At 42.3% G+C, this 27696-nt stretch overlaps 1 protein-coding gene across 3 annotated transcripts in view; it reads right to left on the bottom strand.

The window, feature by feature from the left end:
- The window catches only part of POMGNT1 (protein O-linked mannose N-acetylglucosaminyltransferase 1 (beta 1,2-)), a 37232-nt gene extending 11160 nt beyond the window's left edge, over positions 1–26072 (bottom strand). The window contains exons 1-17 of one of the 3 annotated variants that reach the window (XM_048496614.1): positions 25802–26072; positions 21769–21948; positions 14651–14783; positions 13086–13198; positions 12327–12392; positions 11272–11385; positions 9780–9897; positions 9222–9320; positions 8613–8740; positions 8314–8384; positions 7292–7367; positions 3557–3640; positions 2766–2807; positions 2248–2306; positions 1900–1972; positions 1619–1747; positions 207–332 (exon numbers count right to left, since the gene is read on the bottom strand). In XM_048496614.1, the coding sequence (XP_048352571.1) occupies positions 207–332; positions 1619–1747; positions 1900–1972; positions 2248–2306; positions 2766–2807; positions 3557–3640; positions 7292–7367; positions 8314–8384; positions 8613–8740; positions 9222–9320; positions 9780–9897; positions 11272–11385; positions 12327–12392; positions 13086–13198; positions 14651–14783; positions 21769–21882 (1545 nt within the window). In that variant the 5' untranslated portion in view covers positions 21883–21948; positions 25802–26072. Of the gene's footprint in view, positions 1–206; positions 333–1618; positions 1748–1899; positions 1973–2247; positions 2307–2765; positions 2808–3556; positions 3641–7291; positions 7368–8313; positions 8385–8612; positions 8741–9221; positions 9321–9779; positions 9898–11271; positions 11386–12326; positions 12398–13085; positions 13199–14650; positions 14784–21768; positions 21949–25801 lie in introns of those variants that run through there. The other 2 variants (XM_048496615.1, XM_048496616.1) reach the window with 2 other exon arrangements.
- Positions 26073–27696: the final 1624 nt, after the last annotated feature.

Here is a 27696-nt window from a genome sequence, read left to right as displayed (position 1 = left end):
TCAGGGGCTGTGAGAAGCTGAACAGTGACCATGTTTGTTACTATTTTTCAGAGTCACAAAACACACATTGTGAATTTCCCTGAGACATCAAAAGGGAATGCTAACAGACTGCCACAGTTCAGGATTCAGAAGGAGAACACCGTGTGTCTGCTCGGCGGAGCTGCTGGTGCTTGTTCTCTCTGTGTAGGTCTAGGTGTGTTACTCACATGGAAGTAGCCATTCATGTTGAGCCCCACAATGCCAAAATGGTATGAACGTGATACATCAGGGATGATGCATTCTCGGCCCTTCCGTTGCTCTGGCATTCGCATCCACATATCCCAGTCCCAGAGCTGAAGGAAGAACAAACACAGAGCTAACAGTAGAGCAGAATGCAAGAAATACTCATCTGGAAAGAATCTGTTCACTGTAACCCTTTCCCCTATATCTTCATCCTGACATGCCAAGCAAAGGGTGTATGGTAAAAGTAGGTCAAGGTATGCAGCAAGATTTTCTCCTTCTAGTCCACCACTTCCCATCCACTATCCAATAGCTATCCCAGCCTTTGTGTATGGCCTGCTCTGATAGGTAGAGAACAACTCTAGGCAATAGTTGGGCCAATCTAGGGCTGGTTGTAAGATCATTAAAAACACCACCTAGGAGGGAAAAAGAGGCAATGGTTTGAGTCCGATGTTCTCTCAGAATCACCACCTTTAATTTCAGGTGTTTTCTTTGAAACTGACGGTGAAATTTCTTTCAACTACCTTGGATTGCAGTCACAGGATTGGTTCAAGTATTTATCAAACATTCCCATATTTTTCTAAACTGGGCCTTAGTGAACTTCAGGGGTCTAAATTCGAGCAAAACCCATGAATTTTGGAAAGAACACCTTTTCCCTTCAAAACATGCATATTGCTCTAAAATGCTGTAATTTACGAAACTCCAGAAACATTGAACACATGGAAAAGTTGAGAGGCAAACACAGTTAAGAGTACACGAAGCTGCAATGAAAAACATGGTAGCTTCATAAAGCTTAACTGAGTAGGTCATTGATGTTTCTTATTAAAACGGTTGTAGATTCCTGAACAGCTTTCCAAAATCCAACCACCTAATCTGCTGCAATTGTTTGTAAATTAGAGGCACAAGAGTATGCCAGTAAGAGCCGTCCTTCACAAAGAGGTATACTTCCAAGTGGCATGGACCACACAGATGCACAGGTTATAACAACATGGATTGAGAGGAGAGCATGGAACTATGGTGATGACTTCCAAACATGAATTTAAGATTTTTTGTAAAGTTCCTTTAGTTCTTCTTCCTTGACCTTTCATCCAATGAGATTCCAAATTTCAAACATTTCACTATAGACATCTCTTCTCCCTGCTCCTTCCACCCTTTCTTAATTCTTCACTTTTGTGTCCACAGGAAAATTCTGAAGAGAGCATGAAAACATCTGCCTTGCCCTTTTAAATCAGATGGTACTGCCAGAGGTTTTTCAGGGTGCTAATGCTGCACGCAGGGCTACTGCAGGCCATTCCGTCACTGAATATAACTTTGATGTTTCTACCCAACATTTGAGATTCAATGGGAAAAAAAACACCAGGCTATTTCCAACAGGAAACCCAACAGAGACAACACTGACCTTTTCTGGAGTTGGCCATTTGGGCTCTAACTCATCCTTGTAAAGGGACTTCCTCAACACCCAACCCAACCCCGGCATGGTCTCCACACGATACAAGAGGGACGGATCCTCAGCTGTGTGCTCATAACCCTAAGTACCAAAAAAAAAAAAAAAAGAGAAGTATTTTTAAAAGCCCTTCCCAGATAGCACTTCATGACTGTGCACATATAGAAGATTCTGCAGAACACTGAACAGGAGGGAGAGTCCTAAGACAAGGAAGTGGTAATGTAATAACAAATCACCTGATCATTCCAGGCAGAAATACAGTACAAGCTGTCATCTTGCTCCAGCAAATAAATAGTCTGGCTTAGGAAACTGTTCAAAGAGGAAACAAAAACATGGTCAGAACAAGCCTGTGTTTAAGCCAACCTCAATTAAGCTGGTTTTCCTGAAAATAGTCAACATTAACTGGTTATGGTGGGTTTTCCAGGCTGTGTGGCCGTGGTCTGGTAGATCTTGTTCCTAATGTTTTGCCTGCATCTGTGGCTGGCATCTTCAGAGGTGTATCACAGAGAAAAGTCTGTTTCACACTGTGTCCAGACAAGGCCCTACCTGAGTTTCTTATTTACAGGAAAAAAATCAGCTGATACCTGAAGAAATCAACGGAGATGTCCAAGTCTTCTTCCAGCACTACAGCAAATTTGGCATCCTGAAGAGGGGAGAACACAGAAAGAGAATGAAGTGGGCAAAGCCAATGAGAGCCAGGAGGGATACTGTTCCCGCCCAAGTAATAACAACATTCTTCAAGATATAATATTAAAGTCAACAGTTTAATTCTTGTCAGTATTACATTGGCATCCATCTAAATGTGGACATGTTAGGATACTGGTGATTACATTTCATCTCAGAACTAGAGGGGCCTGACTAGGGTACGAGGATATCAGTTGTTCCAAGCACCATAAAATCATGAGTTTCCAACATAATTTTGAGAAACAGAATGCCATTGCCTGTTTTTTTAAAAAATATCTTCCCAATAGATCATCAAGAACATCATCCTCTCAGTCACTAGAATACATTTCCCAGTGATTCCATAGACCTCCAACTTGGAATGAATGGGCTCAGCCTGAAAATGGGACAAGAAAAAGGCGAGGAAAGGAGCTCTACATACCGGATGCAAGTTGAATGTTGCAGTCAAACTGGCCTTGTAGTGCTGTAAAAAAACACACATTACACGGAACAGTCTCTTTTTTATTCCCAGAAAAGTGGCTACATGTTGCTTGTGAAGTACTAGTTTAAAAAGCACACAAGTTCCTCTTTCACCAATCTGGCCAACCTAGACAAGATACCTGCAAGCACAGCAACATTATTCCACTTAGGGCCAGCCCAGACATTACATTCTTTATCACCTCCTCACATGCACATGCAGAGGGGGAAAAACTCCCTCCACTGTGCTGTTTCAGCTTGGAAAAATGGCACAGTTTGTAAAGGCAGGAGTCCCTCCTTCCCCACAACACAGTTCTGAGCCAAATCTGGCTCTCCCTCATATTTAAAGAAACATTCCTCACTCCTCACAACTGCTGTATGGGAATGTACATCAGGTCCAGGCCATCCAGACTCAACTCTTTAACCAAAGATGGCTCTCAGCTACTGCAGTAAAAACTCATAAGTTGGGTCTAGGGCCACATCTACACAGCAAACTGAGGATATTAAAAGTTCATTTAGTCTTTTATTTATTTTTTGACAGACATTAGATTTATTAGCAATAAGAAAGTTATTAACGACTTTCTCACTCTGAGTGCTAACAAATCTGATTGACACATAGTTGAACCACTAGGCCTATAGTAAGTGCTGTTCTTTAGGGTTAGTCATAGTTTAATGTCACAGGCAGCCAGGCAATATGCCTGCCACAAAGGAAATACTGCCATGATTTCAAGGGAAGAAGAGAAAGGAGACCCTCACCTGAGAGACTCTGGCATTTTTAATGCTGATAGGGGTGTGCTGAATTCCTTTCAGCCCGAATAATTCCACCACATCCATTGGTTCCTGGAAAGAGAAGGCAACATACAGGTTTTGTGACTGGGGTTCTTCAAGCCGAAAGAAGGCCCATTTCTTTTCACATCCACCATCAGGCGGTTAGTAATCAACAACAACAGCAACAAAAGAACATGATAGGCTTCAGATGTTACCAAAGACAACTGAGAACTGTACTGTATTTAATTCACTAAAAATATAATACAATCTGAAGAGAAACCAAAAATATAATAACAGGTGATGGTTTAAAGTGGAAGATAATTACTTAATATTTTACCTGAATATATCCCAGATCGACAATACACACACACACGAATCTACCTCACAGGGGTTGTGAGGATAAAATGAAGGAAGGGAAAACAATATAAATTGCTTACAGCCCCCACCGGGGGAAAAGGTGGGGTATAAATGAAGTTAATAAAATGAAATAAAATTAAGAACTACAAAAGAGCAAGTTTAGAAGACACAAGGAATTTCAGATTCCAGTTACAATGATCAGTATTTGTGTTTTTTCAGGCATTGTTTGGGAGACTCTCCTGAGGATACCATCCAAGTTTGTTGAGGTTTGGTTCAGGGGGTCCAAAGTTATGGACTCCCAAAGGGGGTGCCCCATCCCCCACTGTTTCCAATGGGAGCTAATAGAAGATGGGGGTTACACCTTTGAGGGTCTATAACTTTGAACCCCTGGAATCAAACTTCACCAAACCTGGGTGGTATCATCAGGAGAGTCTCCTAAAGATACCCTGAAAGTTTGGTGCTGCTAGCTTAACAACTGCACTCATGACAGCAGGTACCCCCCAAATTTCCCCAGATTCTCCCTTTAAATCCACCCCCTTCAGTATGGATTTAAAGGGAGAATCTGAGGTCCTCAGTTTAAACATTAAAAGTGATGCTGTTTCAGGGTGGGGGAGAATCCACCCCAAAACAACATCACTTTAAATGTTGTTTTAACTGGGATTTAAAATGATGCTGTTTGGGGGTGGATTCCAGCATCACAGCAGCTGGCCATCGGGGCCCCCCTGCAAAACTCATATTTTGCACCAGGCTCCATTTTCCCTAGCTACGCCTCTGCTTGGAGGGGAGGACAGAAGGGATTGCCAACTGCTGGCTGGGAGCCCAGCTGGTGGGGGGGGGGCGTGGGGTGAACAGGAAAGGGGAGTCTGCCGTCCCTGGCCTTAGAGAGCTGCTTTTATAAGCACTGAGGCCGGGGGCTGGGCCCACACCCCAGGAGTGAGTGGGGGCATGGTCCCACCCCCCCCCCCCATAAAAAATCTATACCATCCCTGTGCTGGGGACCTTTCGCCCTTAATCCTGATATAGGCACAACCTCTTCTTGCACCAGTCAGGCTGGAGTCTCTGCTCCCTACTCAACAAGTCACAAGATGCTTTCCAAGTGTTGTCATGGCAGCTGTAACTGTCGCTACAGCAACAGGGTTTTAAAGACATATTTACTCACTCTCAGAAGGAATAAAAATTGTTTGTTTTGCTGAATTCATCACAAAACCCAACTACATGTTGCATGAAACCTCAGTAAGCAAATAACCCAAACCCAGGTTGGAAAAAGCAAAGACAACTCCTGTCCTCAAAGGCTCACAGCTTCTATTGTTATCCCTTTCACATTGCTGAGGTTAAGGGCACGCTCCCCCCCGCACCCCGGCAATCTGGAAATCTGCATAAAAATTTTGGGGCCTCCCTTCATACCTGTCAATTTTCCCGTTCAGATAATGACTCACTTGATGGGTTCAAGGATTTTACTGAAGATATGAGAAAGACAGCAGAAGAAAGCTCTGACAAAAGGGCGCCAAAACTGTTAATATGTTGCAGCAAATCCCCACCCCCACATGTGAACCAAGATAGTTGAAAGAGTCCAGTCTGAGAGCTCATCCCAGCTGCAGAGCTCCAAGGTCAGGGAAACAAAGAAACGGCACCTGCAAAAAGCTAAAGCTCTCCCCAACCATTCCCCCTTCCCAGCAATTGGTAGTCCTGACAATCCCAGAGAAAAGTGAATTTCTCTTTTTCTTTTAATTTAACTTTCCAGTCCAATGGTACAAAGCGTAAGAAACTACTAAGACATTTATTCAGGAAGAAATTAAATAAAGCACAAAGGCAGTACCTTAGAGATATAGTTCGGGGTCTTACTCAACTAACTACTGCTCTTCATTTACTATCAAAATTCAGCTTGTCGCGGCTCTTCTGGAGACTAATAGTAAGTTATTAACAGCATTACTACCAAACATGCCAAATGGCAATCAAGCAAACTAGTCCAGTAACACAACAGCAGTAATAGCCCAATTAACTGGCCTGTTAAAGGGGGGGGGGAGGGGAGAGTTGCTTTCCTAAATGAATTTAATTAACTGGAAAGAGGTCTTTGGGGAGAGAATTCCATAGGTGGGCTACTATTGCAGAAAAGGTGTCATTCTTCACCATCAACATTTGTAACTCTGCAAGTGGAGATATTTGTCCCGGGCCTCTCACGAGGTAGGGGGAATGGAGGAGAAAAGGTGTTCCTCCAACCATCCCAGAGCTTGGCTCACTTAAACTAAGGTCTAGCTCATACATGCAGGAGAATGAGGTGGAGGAGTCTGAAGAGGATCCAGTGGACTTCTCTGCTTCAGACTGCAAGGGGAAAATTCCCTTTTTTGCATAAAAATCTAGCCACAAATAGAAAGCAGCAAGAAGGGATAAGGTCTCTTCACTGCACACTACTTCCTGTACCAAGTCTCTATTTGCAAGGAAACTGTTATGTAAAGGGACACTTTGAGGGTCCATAAAATTGTACCCCCTGAATCAAACCTCACTAAACTTCGGTGGTATCCACAGGAGAGTCTCCTGAAGATGACCTGCAATTTTGGTGCCACTAGCTTAAAACATGCGCCTCTGATAGGCACTCCAAAGTAAGTATTGGGGGGATTCTCTGGGGGGTGGATTCTTTAGGGTTTTTAAATTTCTTTAAATATCACTTCAAGCAACCTGAACTCCCTTTAAACAGGGTTTAAGGAAAACCCAACGAAAGAATCCACTTTTGGGGGTAGAATCACCCCCCCCCCCCTTGCCAGCATGAGCCTGCATGCCGCAGTTCTTAAAGATCCACAGCATGCAGGCTCTTGCCGAGGAAGGGGGGAAGCAGCGGCACTCAAGGATCGTTTAAACGATCCTAGAATGCCTCCAAATACATACAAGCCAATCCAAATACTACCTATTCGGATTTGCTCGTATTCAGGCATAATGTATTCGGAATGAATATTGCCCAAATATGCTCGAATAGGCTGCGAATCGGCCCGAATAAGTGATTAGTTTCATCCGAATCACCAACCCTAGCCACAATCTGACAGAATCAGTTCCCTGGGATTTCCCATGGCTTAACTGGATGGAAACTGTATCCTTGGTTCAGCCACAATGCATCCTTTAAACAATCTGTAACTAGAAAGAGTGGATTCATAAACCACTGGAGTAAGTAGGATGGCAGAGGCACAGAGCCTTTCCCTCAGTCTTCCACAGATCACCTCTTAGTTCTCTAGGGAGATTTCTTTCTTTAGTGGAATAGCCCTTGGAGCTTATATAAAATTGACATCTTACATCAGGGAGGAAAAATGATTGACCTGAAGTTATGGATATGAAAGCAGAGGATATGGCAAAGGAGGGATACCTCCACCCCCATTTTACCTCATAATATCCATCAATGAAGACTGTGATCATTTGAGGATTAATCCCTTGTGCTGACAACAGAGATCGAAGCATCCTGCCAGGGATAGAAAAAAATTGCTCATGATTTAACCCTGTTTCTAATATCAACATTATTCTTCATTTAAAGTATCATGTCTAACAAACCCTTCTGGTTCACTAACGATCTTCCCCACCATATGTTTTTCTCAATTAGCGATTCTTAATGCCAGTTTATATGAATCAGAACAGCCAATTATTTAAGATTTGCTTGGACTGTACCACTTCAGGCTACAGATGTGGAGGGCATATGTTTGAGTCTCCTTTTCAGAAAAGTAAACATGGAAAAACAGCTTGACAGGGAAAATATTACTCCAACTTTACAAAAGAGAAACAAACTGTTGACAATAGCGCCGTTCAGCCTTAATTCTAATTTCTGCATCTTTTGCAGAAATCATCTCCACACTCAGGTTCACTCCAGCAAAGTTAACGATTTCTTTTAAACAGAAATGACATTTCAATGTTTTTATGATTGTGAGCTGCCTTGGGAAAATGTATGGGTTTCAAGTGTGGGAGAATTCCTCTAAAATTAATAAATAAGCCCTTCAGGTATCCAATAACTTGTTCCAGGACATGTGCTATTCTGAAGTAGGCAGTGCAATTAGTTCCCTACTTTTCCTGTACTCTTCCCTTCCCTGTGGTATTATGAAACTACACATTAGAAGATTACTCAAGAAGCTAGAGGCTCCTCTTGCTGATCATAGAAGGCTAAGGTCTCCATAGAGCTGACCCAAGTGGTCACAAAACCCAAGAATTCACTTATGTAAAGTATTTATCAGCTCATCTTTCCCCCAACAACTGAGATTTTTGCCGAAAGTCTGGAAAAATGATTTTGACACCTTTTCTGGTTCTATACTATGTGCAGTCTAGGTTTGTTTGAAAATGATTTTTTTTCACTTCCTGCTCCTGCTTTTAGAGCAGGCAATGCCAGCTGAGAACCATACCAAACCCATCCCCAAACTCACCTGTACAGGTAGTTTGGTCTGTTTCCTGCAATGACAGCAACAGGCACATCAAAAACTCTGTTGTCTTTGAGCTTTGAAAAGGAAGAAATATGGCCATAAGCAAGAATGCTAAAAAGTTTCCTCCCAACAGAGCCCACCTTATGTATCAGAGGTGGCTTAATTACTTCAAGCTGTACCTGGTGCTCACTGCTGATTGATTAGTTAATTAGGAAAAACTTAGGAGATTCTCATGCATTCTTTTCATTTTGACAGCAGGCAACAGCTGGGGAAGAAGAGAGCTTGAATATGGATTTACTTACTGGCTCAGGATTGAACTCTATAGGCGTTGGGTCTTTACAGCTGCAGACACTGCCATAACCTTCCACTTTGCTACAGAAGCGTTTCCTCCGTCGGTTTAACTCTGTGTCAGGCCAGTGACATTCAGCATCTGTGAAGGCAACTGGTTTAAACTCAAGGCCTGAGAGTACTTGGAACTAGACAAGTTTTTTTTACACTACATTGCCCTCACCTTACACAGATAGTGCTCCTGTAATCAGAGCTTTCACTATGAACAGAGTGAATAGGCCAGACGGCAGTCCCCAATATGGAATCAAGGAACGGAGGACCCCAGAGAGAGTTGGGCAATGATGAACCAAATGGATCAATGTTCTGGATGGGTTTTAGGGCAGTTTAGATGACTGTGATTCTTGGGTAGGATTAAGAGCTCAGTGGTAGAGGATCTGTCTCCACACAGAAGTTTCCAGGCTTAATCCCTGGTATCTCCAGGTAGTCGGCAGCATGAAAGATTTCTACTTGGAACCCTGGAGAGCTGCTGCCAGTCAGAGTAAATGATACTGACCAATTTAGTATAAGGAAGATGAATACGTCCATATGTCTCACTGTCTACTAGTTGAGCAAGCATACTATACCTTCCACAGAGGTCAGCTGGACTTCAGTTTTCAGTAAGACTGGTTCTCCCCATGTGGAAAGTGCCACAGACTTTGCATGTTTTTCACCATAGATCTCCCCTGTGGAGACAGTAATTGTATCAAGACCACTAGATGGACAATTAGCATTCATCACTCGTGCCTGCATACACCCAAGCAGAGCTTTTCTCTTTCTGCACTCCTATTTCTTTTCTTCAAACAGTAGCAGGATCAACAGTGCTAGATTGGTCCTCAGAAAAGACAGAAATCAACAGGAGAAGATGCCATGGAAAATGAGGCGTTGTCATTGTTTGAAATGAGAGAGAACGGCAGCAGATGGAGCTGTTTTTCCCCCCCCTGGATGTGAAAAGCTGCATCTGCCAGAAGTCTCTCTCCTACACATTCATTACCCTGTTCCCTCTTCCACATCAATTTAATGACATTAGTAGTCTCAACACCTTGGAGTACCTGCTCAATTAGCCTTAGCCCTTCCTTGAAGAAGAAAGAGCCTCCCCCATCCCTGCTCTGCCCCACAGATTTATGCCAAAACCAGTTAATCACCTCCTTTCTTTCCCACAAAGGTCCACATGTCTCTCCAGCTGAGGGACTCTGCAATCTGACTTCCTAAGCTCTTCAGAAGACTCTTTGCTGTGTCTTTCAAGTGAAAGGAGCCCTCATCCTGAAAAAGAACATGAACTATGTAATTACACAAGATTTTCTCAGTTGAAGATTAGCTCTCATTTTCCAGTCTTCTGAGTTAGTCACAAGGAGTAAGCTCTTTAATTCTGTAGCAATTTTGATTTGTAACTTTGAAAAAAAATGGCCTTGATCAATTTGAGAATTTTAGTATCCATTCTGGGCATTACTTGATCAGTTCCACATGTGAGACTTGGTCTTTGCTACTTTAATTGCATTCCAAAGTGCCAATTTTTCACCACAAACCGTTCTTTAGTACCATTAGTATGTATGCATGCTTTCGAAGTGCCTAACCCATCACTATCTTTCCTTTGAATAAAGGATAGCAGAGGAAAGTAAACTCAATGACTATTTGAGGCACATTCTATTTTCCTTAGCAGCCAGCCAGCATGTATTGTAATTCTGCCAAAGTGACTTTGGGCATTTGGAGATAGAAATCACCTGTGGATCGAGTCTCAAGTAACACAAACTTTGCAAGAGTTTTCAAGTTCTGTTAATGCAAGTATTATTGAGGGGCGCAATCCTTTCCATAAGCAGCTCTCAGGAGACTCCCATAGCATAGCAGTGGGGATTTGAAATGGAAACCTACTCTCTCTTGTTTTTTTATTGTTCATTATTATTTTTATCTACAAATGCTTAGTGAAATGATATTTGTATATATATATTATTTTCTCACATAAAAAGACAACACACAAAACACAAAAACATACAAAAAGAAAACAAAACAAAACACATCCCATTACACATCATAAGGTGACTTCCAGCTATCACATTAACATGTTTCAGTAATTCTTTTTCAACTGTCTTCTGGCAATTATAATCTACTGCTTTCTTTAGATGTCATACCCTGACACAATTTCTCCATTTGAATAGTTCTTCAAAAGGTATTCTGTAAAGGGCTTCTAATTGTGTGAAAAATTGTCCAAACTGTTGTTAAAATGATGCTGAAGATTATAATCATAACCTATTTCTGCTTAAGATGAAAGTACCACAGTTTTGAAGTAAGAAAACTTTTACTGTAGTAAATTCCCTTGATGGCACCATAAAGTGATTAAGCTACCAGGGAATCATGTGCTTTGACTTGTAGATGATATTAGATGCTCTGGACTAAGGGCTCACACTGGAAGAAAATGGATATCCGGTTGACTTCCTAGATCCTGGCCTGACCAACCTCCCCAAAAGAAATGTCTGTGACGATGCTATCCTCTGCTCATTAGAAACAGTGGGATGTTTACCTCCTCTGAACACTGTGAACAAAGTAGTAGTATCCAGTTGATTTCTTGAAAAGAAAAAGGCTCTGGAGAATAGTACCATTTTCTGCTTCTATGCAAAAGGTTGAGACTCCAGCCCCACTTACCTTAATAGTAAAGATCAGAATGCGGCCTCTGGCTACCATATTGAGGAACAGGACCATGGCTTCATCCTCATGTGGAGAGTAGGTATCAAAAACCCGCTTTGCCATCACATGTCCCTATTGGGCATTCACAGACATAAGAGTATGTCACATTATAACACATATAACACATAAATCACTAGAATACATGGACACACCTCAAGTGTTAAAGAGGAACAAAAACAATGTTAACTCTATTTTTAAAAAAACCAAGTAGCACAGAACGTAGGCATCTTCCTTGGGAAGTACATCTTACATTATATCTGCCTGCCTCTTCAGACTCTGATTCATACATAGCTTCATAAATAATCTTATTTTTAAAAGGAACATGAAACTATCTGAAGATCTGCAGGAAAGATGTCGAACAATCATTCTCTATGAGGAATTTTTTTTTAAACACCCTAATTCCTTGACATGACTGTAAAAAGGATCAAAGTACCAACTGTGAGAAACGGGGGCAACGGGGGCACAGCAGTCTACAAACATAATCACTGGTGTTTGCTAAGAGTAGATCAGATATGTAGTTCAAAGTCAGTGGGGTTGAATAGAAGGTTTTTGCCTTGGGACAACATGACCCAGAACAGTGTTTCCATTGGTGACTACAATTAATAAGGAACTGAGGAGGGACCAAGGGACAATCCTGTTCCCAACCCTTTCACAATCTGGAAAGAGTCCAGGAAGACAGACAATGACTTCCCTGCTGAGTTTGGGACAAGGCCAGGCTCATTCATGCAGGGGAATTATGTTATACCAGAAACCATCTAGGCTTAACAAGGTCCACCACAGAAATAACGGTTTTGGCAAACCTTTCTGAAGTTTGAAAGGTTTCCCCAAATCCAAAGGGGAATGCTTCTGTAATTAATCCATTTATTTCTTGTTTTGGTGACATCCTTAAGATTAACCACTCTTACTCAAAGACCCCCATGTATAGTAAGGATGTTATTTTACACCAACCTTCTGAAAGAGAAAACAGATTGCCCCTAAAAACATATTACTGAAGGATGTGTATGCTTGCTTACCGTAGCCTGATTTAACACAATCACATGGATGCCTCTCCCCTGCTCCCGAGCTTCATCTTCCAAAACCTGTACTACAATAAAAGCAATGGTGATGATAAGACTGTATTTCTCTAACAGATAAGACTGTATTTCTCCACCCCCTTCCCCAGGAACTGGTCTCAATAATTGCTAGTTGCTATAACAGGGGGATTACCTCAGAACTTGTATTGTGCCTTGACTTTAACCTAAAGGAACAATAATGCAACACATATGCAAGAACTACGGTCGTTTCCCCACTTACCTCGACCACCCTTTGCTGCACACAATTCTCAGCGCGCGTAATTTCTGGTGCGCTCCCGGGCTTCCCCATCAAAAGGCACCGTTTTGAGGAGCGCCAGGAATGATGCGCGCTGAGGGGGCGCGAGAGCGGCAGCATCGGGGTGGCTGCGTTGTCGCCGCCCCTGTAGTGGAGAGTGCCGGGGGACCCCACGCTACTTGGCGAGAGTAGCATGCAGCAGATGGTAAGTGGGAAAACGATCTGCAGCTAGATTCTATGCCAAAAATCTTTGGAGCTGAGGTCAAATCCCACTATCACAGAAAAGTGGGGTTTTTTAAAAAGAAGAAATGACAAAGATTGGTGAAAACAGAATTTTACAGCACTACTTTAAAACAGTAAGGGTCTCTCCCTACCATAGTGGGGAAATAATTCCAAGATGGATTTAGTGGTGCCCTGACAACATCTTAATTGTCCTTTCTTCTTAGCAAAGCACAAGCTCTCACCGTTGTCCCATCCACTGCCACATAGACCTTGGAACGACTGGAGTACACCTCAATATCCAGTACTTTCCTACTGACAGGCCGACGTGGAATCTCCAGGTTCTGCAAGCCTTCATCTTTGGTGGGAGGTGGGGAGATGAAAGAGAAAGCATACCACCATTTTATGCCAATTACCAGCTCTGGATATAGAATAATCAAACACTCAAGTGTTTTTTTTAATTAAAAGTAATTTTGTTATGCACCTTAAAATCTCTCCCCAGCCCCATATGAAGGTTTTCATAATACAAATAGGTACATTTCTTCAAGAAAATGCTATATTCTACATACTATTTTATCCCTGAGTTTAGAATTCTTAGCTACTGTGAAGAAACTGAGTCCCTTAGTGCAGTTTCTTGTTCTCTTCTACAATAATTCAGGCTTCAGGCCTACAATAGAAAAGTTGTAAAATAACTGTGAGGTTGCTTGGGATTCAGCAAGCTGTGGCCTTTTTGCAACTGAGATAAGAGTCCAAACGCTGGGAGGAGGCAGTTTCTAACCTGACTCCCCTCTGGTCTCCAAGGCTGAGAACACTGGAGCCACATTCCATTCAATTCGAGATGATTAAATTGTAAGCCTTAACATTTCTGAGAACTGGGCAGGCTCAAGTTCAGATAAACACTCCATTTCACTCTGACATCCCGCCCACCCCCCCCACCCCCCCCCCAGGTCACATAGCTAATAAAAGGATTGTGTAGTTAACTGACAATACCAGCTATGGATCAGATTGGTCAAACAAGCTCCGGTGAACTCAGACCCCTGGTGATAAAGTTTAGCATTTCCAGTCTAGTTTTGGCTCTTGGTGTCCCCAACCTTGGACCTTTTGATTTTGCACCTGCTTTAATGGGTAAGTCAGGTTGTCTGCCCATGCTGACTTTTGGAAACAGTGGACTCTGAAGGCTGGAGGATTTCATCTGGAAGTGTTACAACTGGTAATCTGAACTAATGTTATCACTGTGTAGTTAGTCCTTTCAATTTAGCCTTTGTTATTTTAAGCCTCACTGTTCACTGTTATTTTTAGAAACAATACCTAGACTTACTTGGCCACACCCACCAGGTTAATTGTTTTGTGAAACTTACCCTGTAAGCCGTCTGCCTTTTAGAGGTGACTTTCATGACTTTAATCCCAGGAAGACTGGAAGCTTGCCCTTGATTTCTGGCTGTTTGGATAGTGAAAGGGGGCTGTTTGGATAGTGAAAGTTACTAATACTGAGATGTGAGGACTTATATCTCAGAGTTCTGCAATTTTGTGTATCATTGACCTATCCTGAGAATCTCTTGGACTAGGGGTTCTTAACAGCCACCCCCTTGGCAATGTTAAACTCTCCTACTCACAGCCCTGTTCCTATGGAATATCTTTTCTCTCTTTGAAACCTGCTGCAGTGCTTATGTAAAATCTTGTAGCACCAGAAAGAGCAGATAAAGTACAATCCTGGACTAGGGGTGTGAAGCCCACGATCTGGGAATGCTACTGGGTCATAATTACATGGACATTCTGTTGTATCCATCCAGCTACAACCCTTCATACTCACCATAATCCTGAGCAGATTCCTCTTCTTCACTGGCTGCTCTTCTAGTGTCCAAGATCAGTTTTATGTTTACTATGACAGTCACCAGCAAGAACAGAACAGCCCCTGTCTGCAAGGCAAAATCTTCTACATCAGACTATAAAAAGATCAAGATTGGAAATTTGACTCCTATCTCTCTGTTGTGAAAGATGCTGAAGACAGAATCCAGATTAAATGACATATCAAACGACTAATCAGTAAGAGAAGAGGTTCAAATGAGGGATGACTTCTGCATCTTCATAGGCGAAACTTGATCTCAACTACAATAGCCTCAAGACTGCTGGCTTTGTAAAAGCCTTTAAATTACTATTAAATCGATATTAATTAATTAATTAATTATTTTATTCATATCCCACCTTCCCAATATGGCTCAGGATGGCAAACATCGATAAAACCACAAATAACCATACAGTATAAAACCAATATTGATGCAACAGTATCATTTAAAACATTCACAGTAAACAATAGATAGAGGGCGATAAAACCCTAACTATGGGAGGATACGATGTTCCAGTCAGGCCAGCTGGCACGATATATTACTGTTATTGCAGTTATATCAATATTCTAGCCCACCCTCAAATGAAAAAGGCAAAGCACTTCCCTGAACCACAGGCAGCTGAAGAAGGGGACCATGTGTTATTATTATTATTATTATTATTATTATTATTTATTATATTTATAAACCGCCCTCCCCCGAAGGGCTCAGGTATCTGAGCTGTCCCTCTCCCTTCTCATCCACCCACCCCCTCACTCACTCTCTCTCTCACACACACACTTTCTCTCTTTTGTCCTACTGGTGCTGCCACCACAGGAAAAGTCAGGCTTGATTGAAATAAAGGTTTAAGTAGCAGAAGTAGAGCAGGGGAGGGAGGATGGAACCAAAAAAAGTCCTGTTTGTACTGTTCCTTGCAAAAGCCAACTCTGTTATTATATCGATACATTGATATGAATGTTTAGAGAAGGGAGGAAGGAGCCGGCAACATGGAAAGGGGGGAGGGGTAAAGGCATGGATGGCAGCATGAGGGAGTGGGAAGGGTGGAACTAGCTAGGCTGGCCATGGGCAGAAGGAAGATGTTCGAGGCAAAGCTGTACTCATGGGCAAATCTGCCCACTCTGGAGGCAAACAAATTTAAAGTTGCGCTACAAGTGGTGTCGTTTGCTGTGGAGAGAATGGAAAGTGAGGCTTGAGACGCCTGTACAAGAAATATTGCTGCAACAGTCATTTGCCCTAACACGCACCAGGCCCCTTGTGCCAAATTGGCCTTTGATTTCACATAGAAGCTTTTTTTAGCAATTCCAGATACCTGCATTAGCATTCAAGAGGAACTACTGTTATTAATATTTTGAACTTCTTAAGCTCCTAGTGTTGGGAAGGTAAGTTAAAGTATATTGGATAACAACAATGAACTACTTAATCTGGTATGTGAGCTCCCAAAGGCACCTGGTGGGCCACTGCGAGTAGCAGAGTGCTGGACTAGATGGACTCTGGTCTGATCCAGCAGGCTAGTTCTTATGTTCTTATGGTATGGACATGAACTCTACAAAAGAACAATCAGCATGAGAAACAAAAGATTCTGTGCCTTTTGGATTGTGGTATCCTTGGAAAACAGAATCTGAACACATCAGACTCTGAACATACCAGGCAACAGTATCATAGGATACAATTGTTCTATATAGATCTGTTGGTTATTTCGAAATGTGGACACGATTTTAGAGAGAACTAGAACTGACTTCAGGTCAGAAAAAAACAGGGTGCTTGGCAGGAATCCAGAGCTAAAGAATTTGAACTGTTGTATCTATATAAATGGTTATAAGGATGGACTCAACAGAATAGGCTTTGTTTTATATTTTTATTAACTAACAAAATGACTCTTATATGTCCAGAAAGACTCCATTTTGCACGTTGAAGGGTCTAACAAAAATTTTTCCTTTCTCACTATTCAAAATTATTTAATCAGGTGTTTGGTGATTGGAGAGCCGTGTGCATTACCGCCACACGAGCCAATTTGAATAGAAAGTATTTGGATCAGCTTGTATGTATATGGGGCCATTTGGGGATCGTTTAAATGATCCTCAAATGCCGCCACTTTCCCCGCCAGGCGCCTGCAAGCCATGGAACTTTAAAGATTCTGGGCGAGCAGACACTTGCCGGGAAAAGGGTGTGTGACTCTACCCCCCTTCCTTGGAAAGCGCCTGCATGCTGCAGATCTTTAAAGATCCCCAGCGTGCAGGCACTTGCCGGGAAAGGGTGTGTGTGGACTCTACCCCCCTTTTGCCGTGGCCACCAAAAATTCCCCAAAGGACCCGAATTATTCGTTATGCCCAAATATATTCGGGTATAATGAATATGATATTCATCTTGAATGAAAATGATATTCATTCATAGAGGCCTAGGCCTAAGTTGGCAACTTTTAAGACCATCCCACCCCCACCAGTTGCCAAGGGGTACCTGGCAGCCCTACTCAAAAATCATAACTATTTCAGCCATACTTCCACTCAGAGGCAAACATGCCAAAAGACACATTAATCATTTGATCTACTAGTTTCCCAAAGTAAACAGCAAGATTTTCTCAGAATAGAAGAATGCCAGGTTGTCTGCTCCAACACTTAGACTGGCAGTAATGTAATGTGGCTTAGCAAGCACATCTGGCTGTTAGAAACACAGGTTCAAGTCCCCTTTAAAGAATTTTGAGTAAAATTAATGAAAGCAGCAAAGTTTTATTAGAATTGCCCGTTCTGTGCGAAGCAACAGTGTGTGTCTGGGTGACGGGCAGGCGCCCCGACAGAAACAAGCAGCATGATTATATTTTCTTTCTCTCGGTCAGTGGTCCCTCCTTCTGGTTTCCATTGGATAGGAGCCCAAGAGTTTACAACTTGTCATATTCGCACAAACATACCATGTGAAGTATCGCCCCGATTACATCTCCCATTACTTTAATTCTACAGCCCCTGGACCATTATCTGTTTTCATCCTTATATGGTTCTAGCTTCCATGCAGTATCAGGTACTTTTAACCACAAACCCAGGTGAAAGTTCCGTAGCAAGTCATCTTGTACTTATTGATAACCTACTTTTCTAACACCATCCTCACTAACTACAACAGCTTTGTTATTCTAGATCATGTGGTTTAGCTGACATAGCTTGCGACCCTCGGTCACAGGTGCATAACTTCTTACATTCTTGATTTACCTATAGATAAGCTGCTACACAGTTTCTCATGTTTCCTACAGAAGCTTCACACCCAGCCCTTATAAGCTTTTAAACTTTAATATTGTTCAGCCCAGCATTTAGCTTTGCACCTTATAATAAAACAGTGTCTCTAAGCTTTTGATTATAAATTTATAATAGCTGAAAAAGCAATATTTTCCTTATTGATTACATGGCTTACCTTGGTATAAAGGAATATATAATTGCGTCTATTACACTATTATGGTAGGGTGGTTCTGCAGGGAATGTCACCTTGCCACAATATGTACAATGGAACTCTAATGAACACTCTTACTTTGACGCAGGAATTCAGGGTGACATGGGTTTCTATGGGAACCTGAACCTGAGGAGCCCTGCCTGTGTGCAATTAAGGTGTCAGCTTTCCCCACAACATTGACAGTTTTGTATTAAACTTGCTATTTTGAGACATGGAATCCAGACAAGATACTGAAATACATTTGTCATGCCACTCTGCTTATCATAGAGTAAGGTTATTGAAAGCAGCCTTATGGATTCCTTGCCTTTTTGAATTTTGAAAGCAATGCCTGAGAAATTTAGTACTACACAAATTGTTTCCAAGGTCATCAGGTGCTTTTTAAAAGCAAAGAGACCGGGAATTTAACATCAGTTCTTCCATTCTGTGCTCCACTGCAGCCATTTAATGCTCCCACCTTGGTTACATAAAATATGATGCTAATATTTCTATCTATTTCCTTTACTGTATTGGGAAAAAATTAAACAGGGCTTTTCTCCCTTGGTTGAAGTTAATGGCACTAGGATGTACATGAGACTATTTTACTTAGTGATCTTATTGTTTTATCGAATTGATTGTTGTAAGCCACCCTGAGCCTGTATGTGGGAGGGCTAGTTATAAATTGAATAAATAAATAATCCCAGCACTGGTGCCACTGGGCCAGCAACAGGGCTCAGACAGTATTCTAAGCATCCCTGGTCCATATCCTGTCCCTGGTATAATTTTATGCTGGTGAAAAGACTCATGTAAATATAAAGCAAAGTGCCCTGCTTACCATCACAGCAAGTCATAGTACAGACTAGGATGATAATTTATCTGTGGCCAATCCTAGCTCTCCAAATGCTATATACATTCCAAACACAACCTTATATGACAGGTGTGAGTACTTTTGGACTACATCTCCATCTCTGTGATCACATATAGTCACAAAGCTCACTTAGATCATACAAAGGATACACATTTATGTGTAGGGGATGATCTTTAATGGAAGTTCCATTACTCTGCACAAACAGCCAAGGACAAGAATATATTTCTAACACTGCTCTGCTCAGAACTCTTTTAGATACTCTGTATCAAGACACAGACACTGAGGACCTCCAGTCCTCCCACTGGGGGTGAAAGGAAAATGTGCCCCACACAGCTGAAAAAGGAAAGAAGATTTCCAGCTTCAAGTTTGGACTCCTGCAAATGGTTCCTCAACATGTGTCTGTTGTGAACTGGCTCAACTACCTTTCCTCCCGTAACAGCTGCTAGTAGTCTCTTGCACTGGTAGAAAAAGAGTTAGTTTTCATACCCTGCTTTTTGCTACAGAAAGGAGTCTCAAAGAGGCTTACAATCACCTTCCCTTTCAACCTCCCCACAACAGGAAACTTGTGAGGCTGGTGGGGCTGAGGTAATTTTGAAAGAACTGTGACTAGCCCAAGGTCATCCAGCAGATTGCATGTAGAGGGGTGGGGAATCAACTCTGGTGTTCTTTTTCTAATGTTCATTCACTTCCACGTGTTCACATTCTATTAACAACCTCCATTACGTAAACAGATCTGTATTGCAAGGCTTGCCAGAGGGAGCACAGAGCCAATTAGTGCATCTAAAAATATATTGGGGGGGGGGGGCAGTTGAATAGTCTGTTGCAGCCATACAATCCAGCATGAAGCTTTTGCCCCTCCTCCTTCTATTCCATCGTTTAACTGAAACCCATTCGGTACCACAGGACAAAAGGAGAAACTGACTGTTTGAGAGAACTTGATCTACAGTGCTGCAAATCTATCGGTTGTTTTAAAATGCCATTATTTGTTAAAGAAGAATACCATGTACAATTACCATGTACACTCTCTCATACACAGATGAGGACAGTCAAACACTTCTACATGCTGCAACTATCTTGAGATTAATTGGAGAGAGGGCTGCAGTTGCTAGGGTTTAATTCATTTTAAATAATATTTATATGGTATTTTTATGAAGGTTGGAAGCCACCCTCAGCCCAAAAGTGATATAGAAATCACATAAATAAATAAATTTGTACTGCGATGTCTTGACTGGATAAATGGGATCACAACTAAGGATCTCACATCAAACAGGCAGTATGAACAGGGTACCCCAGATCAAACTGAGCTTCAGTGAAATAGAATAGATGCTACAAGATACAGTGTATTATTTTTACCTTGCATATGGGGTGGTGTCCCAACAGTTCCAACTCCAGTAGCACTTTGGCAGAAAACACAGGCAGGCGGTACCTCACCCATGCAATCCTACACATAATTCTAGTCTAAACCCATTTAATGGATTTAGATTGGAGTAACCCAGCATGGGAGTCTACCATCACACTCTCTAAAACATTTTGGATAATTGCATAATTGGCATTCTAGGTTGAGACTACAGTGATGATTTCAAGATGGAAAGAGCCTCTTAAGTACATTCAGAAATAAAGTTAGAAAGATTTGCCAAGAATTTTGATAAGAAATCAGACACTTTATAGAAAACGAGTTGACTGTTCAAAATTTAAGCAAGAGAAATTTCCAGATATTTTATCCTTTATGCTCCAGCATAGGTAGGATTGGGGCCTCCTCCACTCCCTACTCCAATGCAGTGCAGCAGCAGCCCATGAACTACCACTAGTCTTTTTTCACCACTCTTGGAAAAAGGATTCCTTGTCTATTCCTTGGCTCTATGGTCCAGTCCTCCACAATCAAACCTCCATTTTGACCCATGCCTTTTAAGTCTGCGTTCCCTGTGGCCCTTCAATGCCAGATTCTATCTCACTGAGGGCCACTTTCCAGCTATAATCAGGACAGAGTTTGTATGAATTCATAAGAACGTCACTTCATTGCCAATATTCTCGATCAGACCATCCTAGCATAAGAGAGCCTCAGCTCCTTTCGCACCTGAGCATCACTAATAAAATGTATAGAAGTAACATGCAGAGTTCTTTAGATACATTTTAACTATTCGACGTCTGCTTGGATTTAGGAGATGTGAGCTCAATTACACCTCCTCAATGAACTGCCTTGAGCAGATGGCTGAAACGTTACCCGTTTTTGTAAAATATCCCTGTAATGTCAAATAGGCTCTTATGGACCACTGATGAAGGCATCCCAATCCCTGTATTGCCTCATATTGGAAAGGATGAATAACTCTGGTCCATGCCACACAATATCAATAAGACATTTTGAGGCTGAAATATAAAATATTCCACACAGGTTTTTCCTGAAAATGTTTGGAAGACATCTATTTCCCCTCAAAACCTTTTATTCCAAAAATGCAAACTAGCATTTCTTTTTCCCCGAAGACACATTTAAAACATTCCTTCTAGCTCTGAAAAACCGGGAAACATTTTATTTCTCCCACCCAACTTACCAGCTTCCACTTTCATTGTCGCTGCAGCTTGTGCCTGCCATTTTCTACCAAATACAAATGCTAAAACTACTCATTTTGTGTAGAGATGTGCTTTTGCATTCATAAAGAATCGCTACCACTGCCTCATTTCATTTGTAAAGTTTTCACCTACATGAGTACAGAGACTACATAATCCTGAAGGATTAAAAACTGATCTTCCTTAATCCTTCCAGACACAATATACACATTAAAAGTGAGCATAAACAGAGAGGGCTGGACTGGTTCCCACCTGGAAAAGCCTCCTCAGTGCCCTCTGGTTGGTCAGCTTGTACTTCCAGGCCAGATAGCAGCTGCGTTTCTTTCGCGGCTTGGCTAGTGGATTGGGTTTCCACTCATCCATCATAGTAGGGCAAACAAGATAGAAGCGGGCAGCATTTGCTCTTCAAAAGTCACATTCTACCCATGAGACCTGTCAGGACAGAGATGTAAAAGTTGAAGGTCATAAAGATAAAGCTGGACAAAAAAGCCAGCATGGTACAGTGGTTAGTGTCAGGTTAGGATCTAAGTAACTTGAGTTCAAGTTCACATTCAGCAATGAGGCTCAATGGGGAACCCTGGACCAGTAGTATTTTGCTACTGACTAGCCATATGCTACACCACTGCAGTTCAGGGTTGTTATGAGGTTACATGAGAGGGAGACAGCTACACAAGCCACTGTGAGCTCCTTAAAAGAAGGATGGGATTTTTAGAACACACAATAGATAAGTCCAAGTTCTATACCCATGCAACCCAAGTCCTACATAATTCTTTGACAATTGTAAGTGTTTAAATGTACACAACTTACTCTACTTACAGTACTTGGAAATTTGAACAATATAGTAGTTTGGCAAGAACCAGACTGGCAGCCCTTTGCCATAGAGCAGCAGGATGAACACACCACCCAGGCATGATGGAAAAATTAGAATTGTCCACCCAAAGCCCACCTGGTTTCCAGCCTTTATACGTTACTTCACAGTTCTGAGAACTGGCTGTCTGGTTTGTCATTTCAAGCAGATATCCAAATAATCAAAGTTGGCATTGGCTTGTCAACTATTCCTTGAACAAAATACTCATAGCCTTGAAAGGAAGCAATGCAAAAAATCCCAAGAGCACCATGACCAAAGAATCCATTCACACTCCAGTAGTAACTTGGCCACTTGTTTCCAGATGAGCAAGCAAGACACTGAGTAAGAGACTTACAACAGACTCTGAAACCTTTGCATTCCTGCTGTCCCATGGGTAATCACCTGCTAACAGCTCCATATTTATTAAAACATTTATACCTCACCTTTCCTTTTGGCTCAAGTTGGTTTAGAAGCAGTAGATTAATCACTGCAAGTGAATACCAAATAAAAAGGTTAGAACCCTAGATACCTCCTCCCCACCCCTTACAATTTGCCCTGGTGAACAAGTAAGCCTTGCAGCACTTCCTAAAGGCCTCCAGCAAAGGGGCTCCTTCACTTCATCAGGGAGCCATAATGGAAACGGCACAGGCTCTAATGCATTGCAGGTGGGCCACCCTAAGTGGAAAGACAGCCAACAGCCAATCTGAAGATTGTAGCTGGCACATGGGAACACATGGGAGGAGATGGCCCTTCAGGTATGTGGGCCCTAGGCCATGAAAGGATTTAAAGGTCAGGACCACACCTTGAATAGAACTTAGAAAGAACTGGCAGCCAATGCAGCAGTTTCAAAATGAGTAACATTTATTCCCACTGGCTCACTCATGATAACAACAGTTTCCAGGCTGTCCTCCAGGGCAACACAATATAGGCAGGGTTAAAATAATCATACTAAGAGCGTACAAAGGCTTCAATCAGCATGGCCAGAGGGGCTAAGGCTAGGAAAGGAGAGTTGGTGAACCAGATGCAGCTGACAGAAGTCACTCTTGGCTACCACATCAACCTGCTTTTCAAAAAGCACAGCTGGCTCAATAAGTACCCCCAAGCTCTTACTTGTGCAAAAGCAATCTCTGCTTCATCCAAGACAAGTAAACCCTGTGTAAAACATCAGCTTTCCCAACCAACATCATCTCCAGCTTGTCTGGATTTAGATTCAGCCTTAGCTTAGATCACAGTCTTAAAGCACTGGTTCAGTACCGACAGAAGCATCTGGAGGCTTGAATAATGAGATTATGCTCACCATGTATGCTCCACCCTAGCTCTTGGAATCCCCACTCTGTAACTCTCCCTCCATATGTAAAATACCTTACCATGCCTTTACGATTTGCCTCCAGTTGAATTGGAGGGGCAATTTAGTAACATTTCAGCAGTGTTGTGCCTCAGGCATGATTGAGATCAGTGATCATATTTTATTATTCTGCGAACAATGGTCTTAATTGCAAGAACTTGGGATTTCCCGCATTTTGAGCAAGTACCAACTTCCCATTGAACCTTTTCATTGATTGATGTTAGTCCTGCAGTTCCATGATTTGTGGCCAGATTCTTGTTCATCATAATATCTTTGAAACACTCTCTTACTAAGTGACAATCCTGCAATCTTACTAGTGGCATCGTTTACTTCTATTATCATTCTGTAATTGTTACTGATATTTGTTTTGTGCTGTTATTGTATGGCTTAAGACCTCGGGATAAAGGAGCTTTTTGTTAAGCAATGATAATAAAATATAGAGCTGAGTGTCACCCACATATTGACTGCATCCAACCCAAAGATCCAGACAATCTCATTCAATGGTATCATGTATATATGAGAAAACAGAATTTTGTGGCACTCTGCATGACAAACCCCATCCAGTTGGTTCTGCATCTCCTGTGGAAAAGCTACATCTGATTGGAGCAGAAAATATCAAAACCACTGAGTTACCCCTGCAACACCACATTGCATAAAAGTTTCATCAACATACCACAAAAAGAACAACAGTATATTGCAGTACATTGATGAAAACAAGATTTTCAGGGATGCAGAATACTTTCTACAGGTAGACAGTTCAAAGCAATTAAAATCCATCCTTCATTGGCTCCGATTTAGACAACTAGGGAATATTATGATGTTGTTGAAAAAGTTTTCTCTTTTGTATTTTAATTCCGAAGGTTTTGGGTTTGTCACCTGGTTTTCGTGTGAGTGTATGTGAGAACTATTTTTAACATGGCCATGTATGGTGAAAACGGATGTTTAGAAATGTACTAAACATAACAGAATTCTAGACAGCAAAGAATAGGAAGGGAGAACTGAGAAGTATTTTTTCAAGTAAGATTTTATTCTCCCACTGTTCTTCGAAAAGCACGTAACAAAGCAATGTGCATGCTGCAAGACTATAAAGGAGCATGGGGCTGCTTCTAAGAGGACATATTCGAATGTCATCGAAGGCACATTGCAATATTTTTAAGTGTGTTGTTTGCTCCAGTAAATGGCATTGCTTATGCTGCTCTGCATTTCTACATATCCGGTAACAGACCAAAATAAAGAAACCCTACAAGCACTACTCTTTCCACCTCTTTGCTACAGCGATCACTAGTTTTCTTAACATAAGGATGTACATCCTTCAACCTTTTCATGCACAAGCATTAGGAGGGGCTGGAAGACTGAGTCCTATTGAATGCTTGTCATTTCTTAAATAGCTTCTATCTTCTTGGCATGGCTTGGGCAAGGGGAGGTACTGGACGGAAAGTAAGTAATCCTTAATTTGCACTTCATTGGTTAATATTACTATCCTACGTGTAGTTACTTGGAAATACGAATTACAAAGAACAAAAAGACTTTCTCCCTACATGAGCAGGATTAGAATTCAACTGCATATCGCTGCTATCCTACCACAATACTAGGCAGCAAAACATATCTGGAGAAGAAAGCGTGATCTACACTAAAAACAAAACGTTTCCAGCTGCCTGCCATTCTCTCCATCTCTTCTGTCACTTCCCAACCCCATGGCACTTTTAAATTCACATTAACACCTACAAAAGGGTTCGTGACATTTGGTAACCCTAAGGAAAGAAACTCCTGGTTCATACTAAATGGATGAAAATAAATCTTCAAGCAGCACAAACTAGAGAATATGGAAGATGCTTCCCCAATCCATGCACTGTTATCAGTAAAGGCAGAGAGATTAACCGGGGCTAATTTGCAACTGGGGAAAGGAGCTAGCAAGGGGGAACAGATTTCCAGTAAGGTTGCCAAAGGAAAACAAAAGCTCAGAAAGGGGGCGATGATCCAAACCGGACCATCATGTCATGCAAAAGAGGATCAGCCAGTTTCCTGAACGGATCTCTTTCTCGCGCACTTTCACTATATGGTGCCACAGGTAACACTAAAGGGAATGTACTTACGACCCGTCGAGGGGTTCGCGAGGGTCCATTGCTAACGCAGACCCTGCGCGGCGTTCCCGAAGTGCCTGCAACGCCGACTCCCAGCCTCCTGCCCTGCCTCTCTCCTTCCTCCGCCTCCTGCGCGGAGAGGCCGAAATTGACGTGACTCCGCTTCCGGCGCGGGATACACGGCGAGAAACCCCCTCTTAAAGGGGACTGCGTGCCCGGCACCGGCTCGAGAGGAAGAGACCAGGGCGGAGCGTCTTCAAGGAGAGAGGCGTCCACTCTGCAAGCAGCGCCGCGCGCCTCGAATGCCCCAACTCGGCGCCGGCTCGTCCTCCTCGGGAGGGGAGGCACACTGACCGCACCACCTGCTTGCTGTGAAGGGTGCACTCCAGCCCGGCGGAGGTTTGGCTGCAGCAAGTCCCACTTGTGAACTGCCCTGACCTAGACGACCCTGGCCAGTCCGATCTCGTCAGATTTTGACTGGCTAAACAGGGTCAGCCTGGTTAGTACTTGGATGGGAGATAATCCAAAATCCAGGATCTTTGCGTAGAGGGACGCAAGGTGAAACCGTATGAACTGCAGATTCGCCAACAATTCAGAAAAAGAGGGGGAGTCTGGTGGTGGCGTAGACTTAATGATTTCTTATTCATGATGTTTTTCATACTTGATTTTGTATAGTTAAAAGCAACACAACCTTTTGCATTACTTAAAAAATTATGCGTGTGTGTGCGTGCATCAAGTTACATCTGATTTATGGCGACCCCTTGTGGGATTTTCAAGGCAAGAGACGTTTAGCGGTGACTTGTCATTTCCGAACTCTATGGCACGACCCGACCTTGGAGGTCTCCCATCCAAATACTTGCTAGGGTCGACCCTATTTAGCTTCTTAGATCTGACGAGATCAGACTAGCACTGACTATTTGACACCAAATATTGTGCAAGCTGTGGAGTTTTCTAGAACTCTTCATCAGACTGGATGCTTAAAAAACGTGAACATGGTATCATTATTCCACACTACTATGGTAGCTGGTGAATTAAAACAACCTCTAAACTTTTCAGGTGATTCAGGCAAATTTCCTGTCATTTTCCTAATTCCAAAGAACCACAAACATTGGTTGAAGAGTCACGTGTGATTTGGGAAGCTTGCACCCAGCATTTTAATACATTATTCTGATAGAAGAATAGCCCTGTCTGCATTATATTTCTGGATAAATATCATGCTTGTGTGCAGGATTTGAACAATAACAAATAAAACGAAGGCAAAGAGCCACAATTATTCCCCTATCCAGGATTTCATATCAGATCCAAGAAACTGAACAAACATGAACAAAGATATTTGGATGGATGCCTTGAAGTCCCACTGTCATTAGATTATACATTAATATGAGTAAATAGCCTAAGGAGGCTTCCATGGCACAGTTAGTGTTATTAGGCCATGACTGGCAACCAGTGGGAGCTGGAGAGTGGGGGAGTGATGATGGTTGAGACCAGAAGTGACACCACATCACTCTAGGAGTTGCCTGGAACTCAATGGTAAAATCCATCAATTCTGGGTTTTCCCTGTATGTGATGTCACACTTCGTTGCTGCTCCAAGAATTGCCAGCAGGAGGTCTCCTGCCATGGTGGGTGGCCTGGCAGCCCTAGGAAGGGTGAGGATTCAAATGTGAGTATCCCGGATTCTATTCTGATGTTCTAGTCCAGCAGTTCTCAACCTTCCTAATGCCACAACCCTTTAATACAGTTCCTCATGTTGTGGTGACCCCCAACCCTAACATTTATCCATTTTACAGATGGAGAACACTGATGCAGAGAGTCTTAGGCGACCCCTGTGAAAGGGTCATTCGACCCCCAAAGGGGTCCCGACCCACAGGTTGAGAACCATTGTTCTAGTCACTATATTTCATTGGCT

Source organism: Sphaerodactylus townsendi, linkage group LG05 (assembly GCF_021028975.2).
Source record: "Sphaerodactylus townsendi isolate TG3544 linkage group LG05, MPM_Stown_v2.3, whole genome shotgun sequence".
Classification (NCBI taxonomy): Eukaryota; Metazoa; Chordata; class Lepidosauria; order Squamata; family Sphaerodactylidae; genus Sphaerodactylus; species Sphaerodactylus townsendi.
The sequence above is the reverse complement of the archived record's forward strand: the minus strand, read 5'-3'. Positions and strand labels throughout refer to the sequence as shown.